This window comes from Nematolebias whitei, chromosome 6, assembly GCF_014905685.2.
Source record: "Nematolebias whitei isolate Nwh7 chromosome 6, NemWhi1, whole genome shotgun sequence".
NCBI lineage: Eukaryota > Metazoa > Chordata > Actinopteri > Cyprinodontiformes > Rivulidae > Nematolebias > Nematolebias whitei.
Genome location: NC_056503.1, coordinates 33,247,783 through 33,268,088, shown reverse-complemented (window position 1 = coordinate 33,268,088; position 20,306 = coordinate 33,247,783). Strand labels below are relative to the sequence as shown.

Sequence of the window (20,306 nt, the reverse complement as noted above, 5' to 3'; positions counted from 1 at the left end):
CAATGCAGTTTTATTTGTAGTATTTATAAAAATAAAACCACAACAAATCATAAAAATAAATTGTTATTTATAAATTCATTTATTTAAACAAAGTCATCTGCTGTTCATATCATCTGTAGCACATTTGTCCATCATGGCAAAGTAAAAAAAATTATCAGGTTACAATTTGGTTCTGGTACACTTTATAAAAACACTGTTCATAAAAATGCAAACTGAATTTAAGAAGTAGTTATAACTAGAAAAGACCTAGATCAACCAAAAAAAGATGAAAAAAAATGTTCAAATGCAATTTTAATAACTATTCAATGATTCTTTGCTTCTTAACAAAACGGTTTTATTAGTAAAACCTTAGCACACGTGTCAGATTTTCCACTCAATAAATCAAGCAAAGGAGTAAACTATGTGTTTTTACTAGCCTTGAACACTGTCAGCTGAGTGTTTTTTCATGCACTTTGACTCCTTGAGTGTTTCGGAGTTGCTTCAGGATTGTGTTACAGCAGATTGCTGGGGGTGGAGAAGACCGAAGTTTGCACACAGCTGTAGGCACGAAGGCTGGAATGACTCTGGTCCCAGATCTGCTGTTCACTCACAGTGGACTGCTCATCTAACAGGACAAAATACTGCAACTGAATGTGGAACGAAAACATTTGAGTTTGGATTTTTGCATGATTTATGCAAAGCAAGTCTGCCTCCTGCGACGGGGAAATTAAGGTGAGAGAAACTACATTAAGCTCTTTTGAAAGGAAATGAAATGAAATGCATGAATACAATTTATATTTTTCATAAGTTTTGCATGTAAAATTTAGATTTTAATTTGTTTTCACAGCTGCATGAGTGTTAGTAATCCTCTGTTCTTCAGCAGATTGGGATGCAGCTACACACTTCAGAAAACAGAATTGAAGCATTTGGACTTTTTTAATGCAACTTTCTAATTCTTTTCTACACATCAGATGTAAACAGCTGTGGTTTACACTTTATAGTTCATGACATCTGGACAAAAATTAAATGAAAATGCATGGAAAATCAGATGGTTTGTCAGTAAACATCTCAACAATTTACATGAAATCAACAAAAATATTCAGTTTCATAATAATGATGATAAATAACAACCATTTACAATCATTTTAGCAACTTCTTAACTTTCATGCATAAAAAACAAACTATTAAATGGTGTCATACATAACAGCCACTGAAGACACATTTATTACACTTTTGTATTCCATCCATCCATTATTTTTACCCGCTTCTTCCTTTTTTTGGGTCGCGGGGGTCACTGGTGCCCATATCCAGCTGTCACTGTGCGGAAGGCGGGGAACACACAGGACAGGTCTCCAGTCCATCACAGGGCCACATAGAGACAAATGAGACAAACAACCATTCATTCTCTCACTCACACAGAGAAAACTGGAGTACCTGGAGAAAACCCATGCATGCACGGAGATAACATGCAAACTCCACCCAGAAATGTCCCGGGCTGGGATTTGAACCGGCGACCTTCTCGCTGAGATGCAACAGCTATACCAAATGATCCACCGTGTCGCCACTTTTGTATTGGTACTTTCAATTTTTTGGTACCCCTTTACAATAAGGATGGCTAATTAATAGTTTATAGATATGTTATTAATTCCTCTATAAAGACTTTATAACTTATTAACAACTGCTTATTAAGCATTAATTAAGAGCGAGAAAGAGACAAAAACTGACCAGTTTTTTTGCCAAATAGTGAGGCAAATCTGTTCACCTATATATATTTCATCTAGCTTTGTTATATTAAACATTTCAGACTGTCACTACGTTATAAGCACAATAAGCATTTGTAAACCTATTTCTTTAGCATATAATGTTGTCCTTTATCACTGTATTGTAAGTATTTAAAACTAATATTATATCCTAAAAAAAAAAAAAAGGTTTACAAATGCTTATTATGCTTACAAGGTAGTGACAGTCTGAAATGTTTAACAACTATAGATGAAATACATAGGTGAACAGACTTGGCTCACTATTTGGCAAGAACTGGTCAGTTTTGTCTCCCTGTCTCCCTTAATAAATGCATCATAAGCAGTTACTAATGTTTTATAAAGTGTTTATAAAGGAAGTAATAATGTATATATAAACTATTTATTAGCATCTATAAGGGGAGCCTTATTGTAAAGTGGTACCAAATTTTATAACATTTTTTACATTTGTGCTTGTTTAGCTGAAATTGTACAATTTCACAGTGTCATTTTAATATTTTTATTTAAAGATATAGTTCAGAGTTTTCGAAGTGGGGTTCCATGGATTGATTATGAACAATTATTATTTTACCTGCTGTAGATAGCTTTTTTAAGGTTCTCGGTTTGGAAAAATAAAGTTTATATCTGACTGGATTGACAAACCAACAGCTTGTCTGAATGCTCAGTTTTGCATCACACAGTAAATTCAGCAGGAATATCAGAAGTACTACAGCAACTTTCACAACTGCTTTTTGCATTTACAAAAAAAAAAATGTATGTAAATACTTGTGTTTTATAAAACTGAGAGTAATCTAAAATATATAAAGTGATGTTTGCATGAAGTGCACGTTAAGATGTTGGCAACTCACTTTGGTGTTGAACCCTGTTTACTTAGCTCATTCATACATCATGTTCAAACTTACCTCTGTTTCTCCAAAGTAAGGTCTCTCAAAGATAATCTCCAGCAAGTAAGATATTGTTTGTAACCTTGCCACAAAACATCTGAACAATCGCTTTAGGTAAAGTGCATGGCAACATTCTCCATTTTAAAAGAAATGCACTAACTTACCTCTCTCTCCAGGTGGGTTTCATCAATGGCTCTGCTAAAAGTGTAGTATCGTCTTACTGAAGCCCCATCCACATGATTGCCCCGTGCACAATGAGTGTGTCTAACAGCAGACCTTCATACCTGCGGTGGTGGTTGTTCATGGTTCTGATGGTGCTGCCTGCTGTGCAGCTCTCGTATGCCAAATGCCCCAGATCATGCGTCTGTCATGTTGCCACTGAAGTGCACTGCACCTTCAAATACCTGACCACAGTACCTGACCACTTCTCACCATCTGTGGAAAGAATAAACCTTGGGTGAGTTACTTTCCAGGTTTTAATAAACTGTGCAGCTGCAAACTATCAGAAAAGAGTAATTACACTGGCTGATATATAAACCATAGCCAGCCTGTAGTTTTAAACACAGACGACAAGTAACTTAATAATAACAGCATTATAAAGAAACTACTGTTAGCTACTGGATTTTATGTTAACTGGTCCAAAATAAAATGAAAATGTTAAAATGTTCCTTCAGTAGTAGAATACTTTTAACATTTTTAAACTATTTAAATAAATATTTCATTTTAATAAACATGCTAACATTGACTCAAGCTCTGGGAACAAGTAACGTTTGCTTTAGCTGATGGCTAGCTTGACAGGTTAATGCAGAGCATTTTTAAAAGTAATTTTTAAAGGGAATGACTAGTCATTTTTGAAGTGATGTTTCTTTCAAATAGTTATCAGTAGTTTGCGCCTCATTTGTCGTAACATCAGTCAAAGAACACTGAGCCTGGAGCAGAAGGACTCCTACTACCTATGTGGACTTCACATTTACCTTCAACACCATGATTCCCCAGACCCTGATGGATAAACTACTCACACCAAGACTAAGCCCTTCCCTATGCAACTGGGGTTCTGGATATTTTAACCAACAGGCCGCAGTGTGAGGATCCACACCTTCTCATCCTCCACTATAACCTTCAGCACTGGCTCCACTCAGGGCTGTGTGTTGAGCCCCCTTCTGTTCACTCTGCTCACATATGACTACACACCTACCCATCCAGGCTGCCTTATTGTAAAGTTTGCAGATGATAAGTGGTTGGATGTATCACAAACAATGATGAGTCCAGCTACAGGCAGGAGGTGGAACACCTGGAGAGCTGGTGCAGGAAGAACAACATTCAATCAATCACATCAATGTGAAGAAAACAAAGGAGATATTTGTGGATTTCAGAAGGAGTAAGCACACCTCCCCACCTCCCCTGAACATAGGAGAATCTGCGGTGGAAGTGGTCTCCAGCTACAAGTACTTGGGTGTGCACCTGAACGACAACCTAAGATGAAGCAACAACACCACCAGCCTGATCAAGAAAGCTCATCAGAGACTCTACTTCCTAAGGCGACTGAGACGAGCTGGACTGGGAAGCTCAGTCCTCACCTCCTTCTACAGGTGTACAGTGGAGAGCATCCTGTGCTCCAGCATCAACGTGGCTGTACAGCTGCAGAAAGAAAAGCTTTGCAGAGAGTGGTGAAAGCTGCACAGAAGTCTGTTGGAGTCGGTCTCCCCACCATCACAGACATCTAAACCTCCATATGCAGGAAGATGGCCACCTGCATCATGAAGGATCCCGCTCACCCAGCACACAAACTTTTTGCCCCGCTCCCCTCAGGTAGGAGGTTGAGGAGCATTAAGTGCAGAACCACTAGACTGAAGAACAGCTTCTACCCTGAAGCTGTTAGACTCATGAATCTCTAACCAGAATAATCATTGTAATGCCACTTTAATTGGTGATATGTGACTTATCTGTACTGCTGATTATCCATGCTGCTGATCTGTTGCCTTTAAGCTGCGGTTTTCATTCCCATCTGCTCACCACAGACTCATGTTTGGGCTGCTGTTTAATATAACGTATTATTTTACATTATTACTGTTTGACGTATATCTTGGATCTTTTAGCATCCGTTTAGTGTATATCTTAGAGTATATCTTAGATCCTTAAATACTGTTTATTTTTATACTTCATATTTTTGCTATTTTGGGGTGTAACTGGGACCCTGAGTACACAATTTTGTTCCACCTCATGTACCACATGGGATGCGAATGACAAAAAATCTTGAACCTTGAACGTTGAATGCAGAAAAGGGCAAAATTCTTCATCTGGCTACTTTAATAAATGTATCAGTTCACAAGAAAAAAGCCACAAACTTAACTTGTGGTGTCAAGCAAAATGTCAGAGGTTTAATATTTAGTAATGTAGCTTTATTTCATGCTGGACTTTTTTTTTTTTACATTCTTTTAAACATCTAAAACCAATTCTGATATAAAACAACACTCATTTGGTTAACCATTAGCTAAGCCTAAACAAAGATTTCTGCTGTTTTCTTCAAACTCTTTGCTCCAAAACTTGTGTCTTGGCTGATAAGGTACTAACTATTGATAATTATTTGACAAAACATCACTTCAAAATTGATCAGACTACCAGTTTAAAACACTTAAGAAAAATTTTCCACTCTGATATGCCTCCCAGTGAATAGAAAGGAGTGTTCTTGTTTTGTGCACACTTGAGCCAGACTCCCGGAGGCTTGTAAAAAGTGCTTTTTGTCTTTCCCTTTGCAAGTGCAAACAAGCACCCAGAGACTATATTAAACTCATATATTTAAAGTCCTCGTGGAACTTACAAGAAATGCTTCTCTTGTTAATCGAGTTACTAGACATGACCGATGGTTGGAAAGCATTTATACCTTGTGAATCATGTTTTAATATTTTAGATTTTTTTTTTTAAATCTACAAAAATAGTTCTCCATCTGCTCTGAAGACTGATTTGACCCCTTTCTAAGCCAGTTATAACTACAAACTGATGTGATTGGATGCTTTGCCTGAATACTAAAGATCTTGTTATTTCACAGCGAGACAAGGCCAGGTGTTGTTCGTAACACCTGTGCTTTTTAAATTAGGACAAGTACAAATAAATACAAGAATAAATGCAAAAAAATATATATAAAAAAGATGTTGTTCTTTTTTTATTATTTTATTGAAATGAATTTGCTAGTTTCATTATAATCACACCCTCGGGACAATGTGTTCTTGTAGAGCCTTGCCTGTTGTTACCTGTCAGGGAGGTTCAACTTAAACAGTTTGACACTTCAAGCCAGAGTCTTTTCCTGAAGCTTGTAATACAAAGTGAACATTTTTTATTTAATAAATAGATTTATTAAACAATGAAACTACATAATGGTTTGATTTATATAGACAACCGTTAGAAACACAAAATGAATTCATGATTAGTAGTGGATTTTGTCTCATCCTTACATCCCAATTAGGATCTCCAAAATTAAATAAAGAAAATTAAAGTTATTTGTTGAGCACATTTAAAAACTTCGCCAAATTGTTACACACAACACAATAGTTCTACATCAGTAGTTAATAAAACAGAAACAATTCAAACATGACAAGACACAAATAAAACCAATAAAATGGAGCGGGAAAAAAAAAATCTCTTAAGCTGTATTAGATGTCTGTGAATAAAACTGTGTTTTAGGATGAGCCAGCAAGTTGAGGCATGTTTAATATGAAGGGACAGGTTGGGCAGATTAAAGACCATTTATCTCTGTGGACCAGCCTGGATGTTGGCACAAGTAAAATCAATCAAGAGATCTGTAGGGCACACACCGTCGTCTGTTGTTTTGTTTATTTATTTAGTTCCTTGAGTTTATCTTACTCTTATTTCTTTGATGATTTATGTTCTATTTGTCCATCTTTAGGGTTTTGTTATTTGTGTTTACCCATCAGTTTAGATCCTTATACATTTGTGTTTTTGTACTTCATTATTATGTTTATTTACTATTCTTGTGCAGGTCTCGTTTCTGTTTCCCAGTCCTCTTTGTGCCATTTCCCATTTACCCTCAGTCTGTTTCCTCTGTGTTTTTCCCATTAATCTACCACCCTCACCTGTTCCAAATCAGCAATCATCACAGGTGTTTCTATTTCCCATTGATCTCTGTTCTATTTATTCAGTCTCTGTTCTACATTCACCAGTTCAGCAATATTTGGCATCTAGGTTTGTGTTTTCTTCCAAATTTTTTTTTTTGCCCTGTGATCATTTGTTTTTTTATTAGTTACTTTTGCTGCCATGTCAGCCTTTTGCTTTGCTTTAATTATTATTATTGTTATTATATTTTTATTTTTTTTATATATTTTTTAGCCTTTGAGCTGTTCATGCCATTCTGAATTTGGGTACAAACCCTACAACACAAGGTGTACGAGATAAGATAAATATAAAAGAGCCTGGCAATTAAGGGCCTTATAAGTCAACAATAGAATTATTAATTTATTTTAAATTAAAAAGAGAGTGATTGAAAGGAAGCCAGCACCAGCGAGATGTGTTCCAAGTTTTTTTTTTCTTTGTTTTATAAGAAAAGTTGAATGATTTTGAACTAATGGCCGTCATGAGAGGCTGGCCTGGTTAAAACCAACATACACAATTTTAAAACAATCCAGTTGGGAGAACAGGAAAATGTGAATCATTCATTCAGTCATTAAAATATTACAGTGTTTTCACTTTATATAAAAGCTTCAATTTATAAGCAGGTTATTATAATTTTTTTACTACAAGCTTAAAATCTGATTCAAATACCGCCTCCAGATGTTGTACATGAAATTTTAAAAATGGCACCAGGTTACCCAGATCTGTAGGAGAAATGCTGGTGTTTCCACTAGGTGCAAAAAATAACTTCAGTTTTATACTCGCTGAAATTTAGAAATGTTGGTCATCCATCCGAGCTTTTACCTCAGTGAGACCAGTTAAACAGTGGATTTAAAAAAAGAACAATTACTCTTTGACTGTCGGTAAATGTGATTCTGCATAGAAGTTAAAAGACATGTTAAACTTTCTAAAGATGGAGCCTAAGGGGAGCATGTAAAGTGGAAAATAAAATGGAGCCAAGGATACCTCCTAGAGGAACTGTATAGGTGGGGTGAGGCAGTGAGTTGGAAACTAAGGTGGAAACAGATTCCTTGAAGATTAAAGAGGTCTTGCCAGGTAAGCCTTGAACCAGTATAGTGCAGGGCCTTGGAGAAAGATCAATATTTTATGTAAATTTCCTACAATAGATAATTCAGTACTTCTTCTTTTGGCTTCTCCCTCTTCAGGGGTCGCCACAGCGAGTCATCCTCCATCTCACTCTGTCCTCTGCATCCTCTGTCCTCACTCCAACGACCTTCATGTCCTCTCTAACTGCATCCATATATCTCCTCTGTTTTTTTCCTGCCAGCTGCATTTCTAACATCCTTCTACCAATATACCCCCTGTCCCTCCTCTGGACATGTCCAAACCATCTCAGTCTGGCAGCTCTAACTTTATCTCCCAGTTGTTCAACCTGTGCTGTACCTCTGATGATCTCATTCCTAATCTCATCCATGCTTGTCACTCCTAAGGAGAACCTCAACATGTTCATTTCTGCCATGTCCAGTAAATCGGTTCTTCTCATCCTAAGCATTTCATTGTACTGTTAACCTTGTGTTAATCTTGTGCTAACCTTGCATATGACAAATAAACAGAACTTGAACTTTTTGTCAGTACTATTGCAATTCAGTACTTTTAAGTACTATTGAAAACAATACTCTTGTGCAAATTAGCTAGAGAGATGTTTTCTCCTATTTTTTGTTGAGAAATTGACACAAATGCAAAGCAAGGAGGCAACAAGTATGTTGATTCCAAAAAAGTTCAATCTGGTCCTCTGGACATTCAAAATAAACAAAAAACAAAACAAAGCAAAAAAATATAGAAACGTTTCGTCTCTCATCCAAGAGACTTCCTCAGTCTGAGGTGTTGTATTCAGCTCAGTGGATCATTAGCACACTAGTGTGCTAATGATCCACTGTTAGGCTGATGGTCCTTCTTGAGCATGTGATCAGCTGGTTTTGGTTGTCAGCAGCAAACTGGTTGATCCACTCTGAGAAGGTGCTATTTAAGAGACTGAGCTGAATACAGCACCTCAGACTGAGGAAGTCTCTTGGATGAGAGACGAAACGTTTCTATATTTTTTGCTTTGTTTTGTTTTTTGTTTATTTTGAATGTCCAGAGGACCAGATTGAACTTTTTTGGATTTTTCTACCTGGATTATTGAGCATGCATCAGGATAAGTATGTTGATTGTGAAATCTAATGATTTTGTTTACATGATAAATAAAAGGTAGTCCAGATAGACAAATAATACCAAAACTAAATAAACAACAACAAAAAAAAAGAGAGAAAAAATCATGAGGATTTTATAAATAGTAACTGAAGACATTACAAAATGTATACTGAGTGAAGAAAATGATTGACACATTGTGATGATCAGAAATCAGGCCCAGTTGTGAAAAGAAAGCAAAAAGAAAAAAAAAAGAAGAAATGAGACGATTTACATAAACAAACTGGTAAACACACTGAGGGACCTCAAGAATAAATAAAACCAAGACCATAAAAGAACCACAAAATCAAACAAAACATGGCCAAAAATACAGCAAAAAATACACATCTGACTCCAACAATTTGCAGAGTAAGATATTTTACACGTGACAGTCCTTCAACTCTTGCCAGTTCTTAGCTGGGTTACTCATTTTGGTTGCATTCTTGACCATTTACCAACTAGGCCTGCCCAGCCTCAACCTGACAAGATGTTTTGAAGAGTTCCTTGTTTAGGACTTAAAATAAAATGTTGAATTTTTTTGTTAATATCTGTTGAGGCACCACATTCAGCAAAAAATGTAGTAATTAAATTGAGCTGAAATGTATATTTGATATAATAAAAATATATACTTTTTTTTTCTTGGCTATAAGGTACAATGGTATCACTTCCTTGAGAGAAACTGATTTTTCTGGGCTTGAGAAGTTGGAGCTGTTGATGCTGCACAGCAACACTATACACAGAGTTGAAGACAGAACCTTCAGAGACCTCAAGTCTTTACAGGTAAACTTACAGGTTTTATGTTTGTTTAGTTTGTTTTGAAAAATAATCTTTAATTTTATTGAAAACAATTAAATTAATTTGCAGCCATCCATATCATAGGGCAGAGCTCATTTAGCTCAACATTTTGTACTTGTGACACAAATCTATCTTGTAAATGATTCCTTGTGGCTCAATGGGACTAACCTGTTTAAATAAAGGTTGAATAACAAATATAGAAAAACATATTATATTCATACATGTAGTGTGATGATGAACTCCATGGGACTGACAGATGTTTCTTTGTTCAGTTCTAGTATTATACTTTTTTTTGCCATTATAATGTATAAAACAGACTTTCTTTGATTCCTCTAGGGTATGGGAACAACCTACGACATTTAGAAGGAGAGGATTATTTTATGATATTTCTAGTAAAAGTATATATATATATATTTCATCATTTATTTAATGTCAAAGGTTAAGTAACATACTCTGGACACCTTTTCAGGCTAGATAAATAACTGGAATACAATTGATGACATCATCCCCCAAAAAGTGCATTTTTATACGTTGAGTTCTCATTTAAGAGTACAAAGTAATTTTCTTTTACTGTTTTGTCACAGGTCCTAAAGATGTCACAAAACAAAATAAAAGTAATCCACAAGGAGACATTTAAAGGCCTGGATAGTCTACTGAGACTCCACTTGGACCACAATCACATAGAATTTATCAGCCCCGAAGCTTTTTATGGCTTAACCAAGCTGCAACTGGTCCATTTGGAGGGCAACCAGCTCCAGCAGCTCCACGCAGACACATTTGTCACGCTGCGATACAGCCAAGTTTTTGAAGTGTCCTCATTAAGAACCATCCACTTGTCAGACAATCTCCTGACCACTCTGCCTGCAGATATTTTCTCCGGCTGCAGTCATTTGGAGAACCTTTTTCTCCACGGCAACCCTTGGAAGTGTGATTGTCGTATGAAATGGTTCTCATTGTGGGAACAGACGCACGCTGGTGAGTAGTGTATGTGTGTATTGAAGATATGTTTAGATCTAACATGGTTTAAAGCTTTGATAATACTGTACGTTCTTTGTAAAAAAATGAATGTTTATACAAATAAAGTGCCAAGTCAGCAATGTAACAGATGATTTTGGTCACATTTGTGAATCATTTAAAAGGCATTTTTCTTAAAATTTATAGTGCACGTGATTTTACACCAGGAAAAAATATATTAAGCTTCTTTATATAAGCTTTAGAAAACATTAAAGACCAAAGACATAGAACAACAAAATTTATACTTTTTTTTTCCTTACTTGGCTTTTGAAAAAGTGAACTCATAATTCATTTGTTTTGCACCATGGAGATAATCTTTTCTGGTTGTTCTACTGTCAAATTTTGATTTGGCTGGCCTAGAATGTGAAAACTGTAAATGTTCTTTGCCTCCCCATAGCCAACTAAACTCTACACCACTTGGTAATTGTTTCCAGGTGTGCTAAAATGCAAGCAAGACAGGAGATATCCAAGAGGCCAGCTGTGTCCTGTTTGTGAAAATCCTGCCCCTTACCATAACAGATCTGAGTCCCAGCTCTACGATAATGCCTTTACTTGTGCCAGACCCTGGATCGAACCCCATCTAAAACAGAAAAACATAAGTCTGGAGGAAGGAGACTTCACTCCGGTTTCCTCTAAGGATTTTATTGCTCCTTTAGGCTCTATACAAATTAAATTGACTGATGAGTTTCGCAACGATGCCAGTCTATCCTGCACCGTCCAGAGGCCCAGTGCTTTTGAAAACTTGACTCAAATCATGGAGGAAGAAAACAATGTAACCATGCTTATCACTGGCATAACTACATATTTAGTGTGTAACACGGACTACGACCACATCCAACAGCTGTGGCAGATCCTGGCCACCTACAGTGACTCTCCTATGAGGCTAGAAAGAGGTTTAATGCTATCCAGAACACCTGAAATGGTTTACAGATATAGTCAGATAAAAGATGGAGAGGAAGAAATTACCACAAACATTGAGGCTGAGATTAAAGCCACTCCAGCATGGTTAATGCAAGGGAACATGAGCCTACAGCTTGATCGCACTACTACCACCTATTCGACTCTGCATATTAAGTACCAGTCTCTAGTCAAACTACATGTTGAAAGCACACCGTCTAAAAAGGATCGTTATTCCTGGACCATGATCAAACGAGACAATCAAACGAAGACTGAGCACACTGTTATTACAGGTGAGAATCAAAGGTAATTTTTAACAAACAGGCTGATCACTCGTGAGAGCTGCCTATTATTTACTTACTTTGCACTTTCCACAACGTGCATCACTGAAGTTTAAAAATGGACAATTTCAAAGTTTAAAAATTAAAATTGTCATATATTTATGACAATGCAAGAAACCTAAAATGTCTGTAAACATCTATTTACTTTTAAACCTAGGTGGTGTGGCACAGTTGAGCTGTCAAATCCAGGGTGAACCAAAGCCTCTACTGGAGTGGATTTTGCCAGATGGAAGTAAGATCCGAGCTCCTTATTCCAGTGGGGACAGAAGGATCATAATCTCTGCTGATGGGATGCTAACTCTTCGACATGCAGATACTTCTGACACTGGTCTCTATTGGTGTATTGCTACAAACTACTTGGACGCAGATATCCTCATTTTTCGAATAACAGTTCTTTCTCCTGATGTGGAAGAGTTTGAGGTTAACGGTCTCCACCTCTCAAAGTCAATTGATGAAAATCTTGTATTTGACTGCAGCTCCTTTGGAAGTCCTGAGGTCTCAATTTCATGGATACTCCCTGACCACTCAGTGCTAGAGAAGTCTCAAGGGAATAAGAAGATGTTCAAAAATGGGACACTGTTGGTACAAGGGTTAACAGAAAGGGATCGAGGATTTTATAGGTGTTTGGTTGCTAATTACCTGGGAGTTGACCTACTTGTGTCTCAGGTGACACTTTCCAAAGAAAAGCTTGATGCTGCAACAGTTTTGGACACTGAGGGATCAGGAATGATAACAGAAGTAAATATGGACTCTAGCTTGGCAGAACATACAGTCAACCTTACAGAAATTGCCTCCTCAAATCCTGCTGAGGGAACTAGGCAGGAGTCCAGGACTATCACTTCAGATCGCCCTTATCCGAGGCTGAGATCACAGGGCAGAGGAACTCTTCCGAGTGTACTGGGACAGAGAAGAAAGGGAGCAGTTCGCAGCAGACCCATCTGGCATAGTAGGGTCTTTGATAAAACTTCAAGAAGAGTAGACCCACAGAAGTTTGCTCAGTATATGAAAAAAGCTCATGATGGATCAAGATTAAAGTCTAGCACAATAAACGAGAGGATAAATCATACAGTTTCTTTAGGTTATGATGAAATAGGCTCTGGGGAAGATCATAAAGAAGAACATCTCATTGTTGTGCCATTGAAAGTCAATTCAACCAAAGAAAAAATAACAATCACTCATAAAAGAGAGTCAGATTTTTTAGCAACAACAAAGATACAGCAGTTTGATGACATAAATGCATTCAGTCATGACATTTTTTCAAGTAAAATTAAAGAAAAGCCAAACGCTCCAACAACAGAAACATTAGTGCCGGCAGATACTATATCAATAAAGCCTATATTCCCACACCTGCCGAGTCATGTTGAGACAACAGAGCTTTATGCACTTGAAAGAAACAGCAAGCTACTTCCAAATATGGATTCAGTCCCTCTAAACCATGCAACGACAGAGACTGTACATGAAACACAACTCAGTTTTTCAGGAGAACAATCTACAGAGACAGAGACATCCACAGGATCAGCACTGTCTTTACCTACAGACCCCAACATTTCTTCAGTAAGTGATGACCCAGGCCCGGTGGAGCTCATAATCCACACAGACCCAGAAAGCCGGACTACATTCACTGCAATCACCACCACAGGAAAACAGCAGAACAGAGTCACTTTCCACACTACCCAAACAATAAAATCTCCACAGCTTTCTGCGGGATCCACGATCATCTCCCAACAGCAGATACAAATAATTCCACACAAGAACAGCAGACAAAAAAGCGGTAGGAGGACTTTACATGGTCGCAGGAAAATTGTTAAACCCATCAGGATTACTGATATACAATCATTCATCAACCGGTTTAAAAAGCCAACTTTAAAGAAGGCAGAAAACACCTCTGTGCCAGTTCCAGTTTACTTAACCACAAGTGAGTTGATCTATAGTCAGACACAATTTGCTTTGTGCCTGTTTATAAGTTGCAATATCTAATATACAAAGTATGAATACAATTATTAATATGTGCATATTCTCATTTTTCTTAGACTGTGACGGTGATGAACACAAAAGTAGGGCAGTGACTGCTAAGGTGCAACTCATTACTCTACCAGCTTCCACCAATCCATTTCCAAGTAAAACTGAGAAACCTATATCTACACGAGAAACTGCAACTTCTGCTCCAATCCACACCACTTCAAAAAGACCCTTCAGTCATACTGAGTCTAGTTCAGAGGTTTCCACTGAGTATATAAAATCTGCTGATGTCCCTGAAATTAACCCTAGTATTGATTCATTTTTTACTTCAAAAACAATGCTACCCATTACCAGTGCATCTACTACAAGGACATCTAAGGTTATTCATGGAAGAATTCCATGGAACAGGTTATTTGGAAGTGGAGAAAGAGAAAGGATACTAAGCAGGTTAAAGAGGCCATCCATTCCACCAAAAAGCTCAACTACACTTCAAACTATACCAGTAACCCTAACCCCTGCTACTGTATACACCACCAGCACATATTCACCAGCCATACTTGAGAATCTGAAACCACCCACACTCACACAAAGCAAAGAGAGCTCAGGAGATGACGACTCTGGAGGTTTAGCATCTACAGACTTTGAGTTTACAACACAAGGTCCCAGCTTTCATCCTAAAACTACCACAAGTTCATCTGATTACACTAGGTCTTCCACCACCACTGAAAAACCACTTGAAATACCATCTCTGCCTTCTCCACCTACAGTTAAACAACATTCAGTTGAAATTCATGATGAAACCTTATCATCGGGGTCTGGCGGAATACCTGATCATTTGCTTGTAATCAGACAAAGACTTGGTGGGACAAGGCGACAACAGGGGAGAAGAAGGAGGCCCTATCGGGGCAGGGGGCCCTTCAGAAAACCTGAACTCACAAAACTTAAGTCTAGAACAACTGTGGCTACAACTACAAATGTTTCAACAAAAGAAAATATAATAGAGGAAACCACACAAGCTCAACAGTCTGTCTTTAACAATGCCATGTATCCACCATCCAAGAAAAAGGACAGAAACACAGTACCTGTTTCCATTGATCAAATATCAAAAGAGATTGATTTGTATAGTGAATTTGACAGGTCATCTAGTGGTTTATTTGCCAATACTCCTTTTATTACTTTATCAAAATATATCCCTAGTACTACAGTAATGCCAACTGTCAAAAAACACTCATATACAACTGCTCAGACCAGAGTCCACAGCAGAATTATCCCATCATTATATAGCAATAATAGTAACACCACTCGCAGATCACCCATGAGGAGAATCAAACCTACTGTGGAAAGTAACAATGACAGAGGCAGTGCAGATAAATCCATTGACTTTGAATCAACGACCATCTTTATGACAGAGAAAGGACATGATATTGGTTCTCCATACAGCAAAGGAATTCATAAAACTATTTTTTCTACTTACAATCACTTAATTGGCAATAAAGCAAACAGTCCTAAAACTGCTCCACTAAAACCCACAGCAAAGCCTATGCCAAGCAAGCCTCGAATAATTGGGGGAAATGCAGCAAGCTTTACTGTTTTGTCTAATTCAGATGCTTTCCTACCATGTGAGGCTGCTGGAAACCCACAGCCAGTTATAACCTGGAAACGCTTCTCTTCAACCACAGGTATGACAAATGTCATTATTTTATATTGGGAAAAAATAAACTAAAATAAGGACATTCTCAGCTGCATGGCAAAAAATACATTCAGTCATGTAGTAAAAGCATTTTTCAGGTGTGTTTATGAGCATTATTTAGTAATTCTACGCATAGCAAATTATTATTCTTAAAGCAAATTGTTATTCTTAAAGTGCCATAAAAAACTATGGCGATACGTATTTAGTGACAGGGTGTTTGTTCAATTGTTTTCAGTGAGTATTTTGTCTCGATATAGAGTAAGAATATCTTAAGGTGACGTTCATGGTTTTTTTTTGTTGGTCTTTTTGTCCCTTAGGAGACATAACTTTGATCAAGAAAAGAATGGGAAAGTTTGAGGTGTTGAGCAATGGCACCTTGACCATCCAGAATGCCAACATTAAAGACCGTGGCCAGTATCTCTGTCTTGCTGAAAATGATTATGGATCAGACAAACTTCTCATCACCCTCTCAGTGGTAGCCTACCCCTCACGCATCCTGGAGCCCAAACTGAGAGAGATGAAGGTTTACACAGGAAACAAAGTCGAGCTGGACTGTAAAGCTGAAGGCCGACCTAAGCCTATGATTTCTTGGATCTTAGCAAACCGGACTCAACTAAGGGGGCAAAACACTGAGAGAGGAAGGGTATCAGTAATCTCTGAAGGGACTCTGATTATTGAACATGTGTCTGTTTATGACAGAGGCTATTACAAATGTATTGCCAGTAATCCAGCAGGAGCTGATACCGCTACAGTACGACTACAGGTAGTTGCGGCACCACCAGGAATTGTTGAGGAAAAACGTCAACAGCTGAAAGCTAGTTTGACCCAGAATGTGTGGCTCCCTTGCACCGGCCATGGCATCCCACAGCCGACTATTCACTGGGTCCTACATGATGGATCAATAATTCAGCCTCATAAACAGGCCAGTGAAAAAAGAATTTCAGTCCATGATAATGGAACACTGTTCTTAAAAGATGTGACTCCAGCAGAAAATGGGAAATATGAATGTATTGCTACCAGCTCAACTGGTTCAGAGCGAAGGGTGGTGACTCTGATAATTGAAAGTCAAGACTCTGCACCCCAGATAGTGAAGACATCTCAAACCATGACAGAGTTGTCTTATGGGGATCAATTAAGACTTAATTGTTTAGCAACAGGAGACCCTGAACCGAGGATCATATGGAAGCTACCATCAAAAGCTGTTGTTGAGCAAGGTCAAAGGTAAAAAAATCAACTAAGTGGCATTAATACATGGAACAGTAAATAAAGGAATGTACAACAAATATGTAAGCTTTATTAAAATATATAAAAGTTTAACCTTTCTGTATTATTGTAATGTTAAGGATCTGTACAGAAACTAAATTTTACATAACAAACTTTGTAGCCTTGCAAACTAAATGTATGCGTTTTACAAATGAAGGACTGATTAAATATTAACCCCTTCAAAAGATTTTACCAGCACAACCATATAATGTTCATGTCTCTTCTACAATATGCTACTTAATGTATGTCATGCATTTTTCCAGAATGGGTAGCAGAATACAAGTCTTGGATAATGGCACGCTTGCTGTTAATTCAGTAAGCGATAAAGATGCTGGAAACTATATCTGTGTAGCCCGAAGCACAATTGGCGATGATCTTCAGCTCATGAGGGTCACAGTATCAATGAAGCCGGCCAAAATAGAGTCTAAGCTCAATAGAAAGAAGCAAATACCCTTTGGCAAAGACTTGAAAGTGGATTGTAAAGCCTCAGGGGCCCCTAAACCAGAGATCTCCTGGGGTCTACCAGATGGTACAGTAGTCAACAGTGCTATGCAGTCTGATGCTGGTATAGGAGGAGGACGAACCCGTCGCTATACCTTGTTTGACAATGGGACTCTTTATCTTAATCAGGTAAATCATTGCATTAACCATGTCTTTTAATACATATTTAGTTTAACACGTTTTGTTTGTTTTTAGGTTAGCACATCTGAAGAAGGAGACTACACCTGTTATGCGGAGAACCAGGTCGGAAAAGACGAGATGCATGTACATATCGATGTGATGACAACTCCTCCAAAGATACGATCACCAAGCCAGACCTATGCCAGGGTGAAACCTGGAGGTAGTATTCGCTTTGACTGTGAAGCGTTTGGAGAGCCAAAACCCATGATCCTATGGAGGCTTTCTAACAATGATGTAATAGTAGCATCAAATGAACGCTACTTGTTCCATGTCAATGGTTCTCTTGATATCAAGAATGTGAAGATAACTGATGCAGGGGAATATGTATGTATGGCTCGCAATCCTGGTGGAGAAAACAAAAAAGTTTATAAATTGGATATAGATGGGAACCCACCAGTCATCAATGGCTACCATCAGAATAGAACTGTAATTAAAGATGTGGCCAAGAAACACTCCAGGAAACTTATAGACTGCAAGGCTGAAGGGGAACCCACTCCATCTGTCACCTGGATTATGCCTGATAATATATTTTTAACCGCACCATATTTTGGCAGCAGGATCAATGTTCACAGAAATGGGACACTAGAGATCCATAATGTGCGGCCTACAGATACAGCAGAATTCATTTGCTTGGCAAGAAATGATGGGGGTGAGGCAGTAATGATGGTGCAACTGGAGGTTACCAGTATGCTTCAGAGGCCAATCTTCAAAAACCCTTTTAATGAACGTCTTGTGTCTGGGGTCGGAAAAACTACAGTTCTGAATTGTTCTGCTGATGGATATCCAATGCCAGAAGTAATTTTGATTTTGCCTAATGGAACAAGAATTACCATTGGATCCAAACTTGGTTCTCGCCATGAACTGCGCAATGATGGGACTTTAGTCATCTACAACTCTCATGAAGAAGATTCTGGGAAGTATCGTTGTGGGGCCAAAAATTCCCAGGGCTATATAGAGAAGTTAATAATGTTGAACATTGGGCAGAAACCTTACATCCTTACCAGACCTAAGGGTATTATACGTGGTATGTTTGGAGAACCCCTGTTCCTTCATTGTTTATCAGATGGGAGTCCAAGACCCAGAGTTTACTGGACTATTCCTGGTGGTCACACGCTTACCCAGCCTCAAAAACTTGGGCGGTACCATCTGCTAGAGAATGGCACTCTAATTGTGCAGGAAGCTACTCTCCATGACAGAGGAAACTACAACTGCAGAGTTCGTAACAATGTTGGGGAGGCAGCTCTTACTATCCCTGTTATAGTTATTGGTTATCCTCCAAGGATCACCACAGGGTTACCTCCTAGTGTGAGGACAATGATGGGGACACCAATCAAACTTAACTGTGCTGCCACTGGGATTCCAAAGCCAGAAATCTCCTGGAAACTTCCAAATCGTTCTGTTTTGTCAGCAGCAGAGCAGGGACGACCTATGGGAAGTGAGCTACTCCATCCTCAGGGCACACTAATCATCCAGAGGCCCACAGCTTCTGACTCTGGCAGATATACATGTGTAGCCAAGAGCTTATTAGGTACAGACTCAAAGGTCACATATGTGCTTGTTCTTTGAGAGACATGTCAACATAAACTGATATGTAATCTCTCTTTTTCTTTCTGTGCTATCCAGTGCATGGATTTGCAAGAAATAAAGTGTGAAAATACTAAGTATGAAAATGAGACACATATGTTTTCACTAAATACTGTGAATCCCAGTTTAGGGTAACCAAGTTGTTCAATGACTTTGAATCTGAGCATCTGAAGAGCTGAGTTGGTTGTAATGGGAGCAAACAGGGAAAAATGTGTGTATTTTTTGTGACTTCACCCAACAAACACAAGTATAGAGGAAAAATGTGTAATAGGCATAAGAAAATGCAAAAAAAATACATCCAAGGTTTTCATTGCATAGACAGTTTGTTGAAGTCGAGAGACATTACATCGGCACTAAAAGGCTAAATGAAATGAGTCCGATAAAAACAAAAATCATTCAAGGGCATTTTCAGGAATTTACAAAAAATATAGGAGGCTCATCTTACTCTAGAGATGTACCTGCATGAAAAATACCACTTTTTTACTAAGTATACTGTAATCTGACTTCTTTGTGATAGATTTTGTATTTTATGTCCATGTTAGGCATTCATCCATCCATCCATTATCTTTACCTGGCTCTTCCTTTTCGGGTCACGAGGGTCACTCCTGCCCATATCCGGCAGTCAGTGTGTGAAACGAGGGACACCCTGGACAGGTTGCAAAACCATCACAGGGTCACATAGAGACAAACAAGACAAATAACCATTCACTCTCTCACTCTCACATAGGGACGATTTAGATGACAATCAGCCTAACATGCATGTTTTTGGTCTGTGGGAGGAAACTGAAGTACTCTGAAAAAATCCACACATACTGAGAGAAAATGCAAACTCCACTCAGCAAGATTCCCAGCTGGAATTCGATCTGACAACCTTCTCACTGAGAGGCAACAACTCTACCAACTGAGCCAATGCATCACTCCCCATGTTAAGCGACTCAAAAATGGATTCACAGCAAAATAAAGAATAACGCAAAAATCTAAAACTTGCATTGAATTCATTGTTTAAATTTTTTTTATTTTTTTTTAGGCTGCTCCCTTCTTTAGGGGTCAGTGAACTAACTCGCACAAAGACTTGACAATAGTTTGAACCTTTCCTGGAGCAACCACAGCCCTCTGTATGGAGTGGAGAGCTGCATGTAAGGCACTGTGTGTG

At 38.2% G+C, this 20,306-nt stretch overlaps 1 protein-coding gene across 1 annotated transcript; it reads left to right on the top strand.

The window, feature by feature from the left end:
- Positions 1 to 672: 672 nt before the first annotated feature.
- Positions 673 to 19,135, top strand: igsf10 (immunoglobulin superfamily, member 10). Its single transcript, XM_037678219.1, is given in 11 exon segments — positions 673 to 711; positions 2,797 to 3,077; positions 9,580 to 9,709; positions 10,309 to 10,699; positions 11,173 to 11,928; positions 12,134 to 13,891; positions 14,007 to 15,161; positions 15,279 to 15,614; positions 15,943 to 16,846; positions 17,152 to 17,518; positions 17,585 to 19,135. Coding segments are annotated over 11 exon segments (7,668 nt in total).
- The last annotated feature ends 1,171 nt before the right edge of the window (positions 19,136 to 20,306 follow it).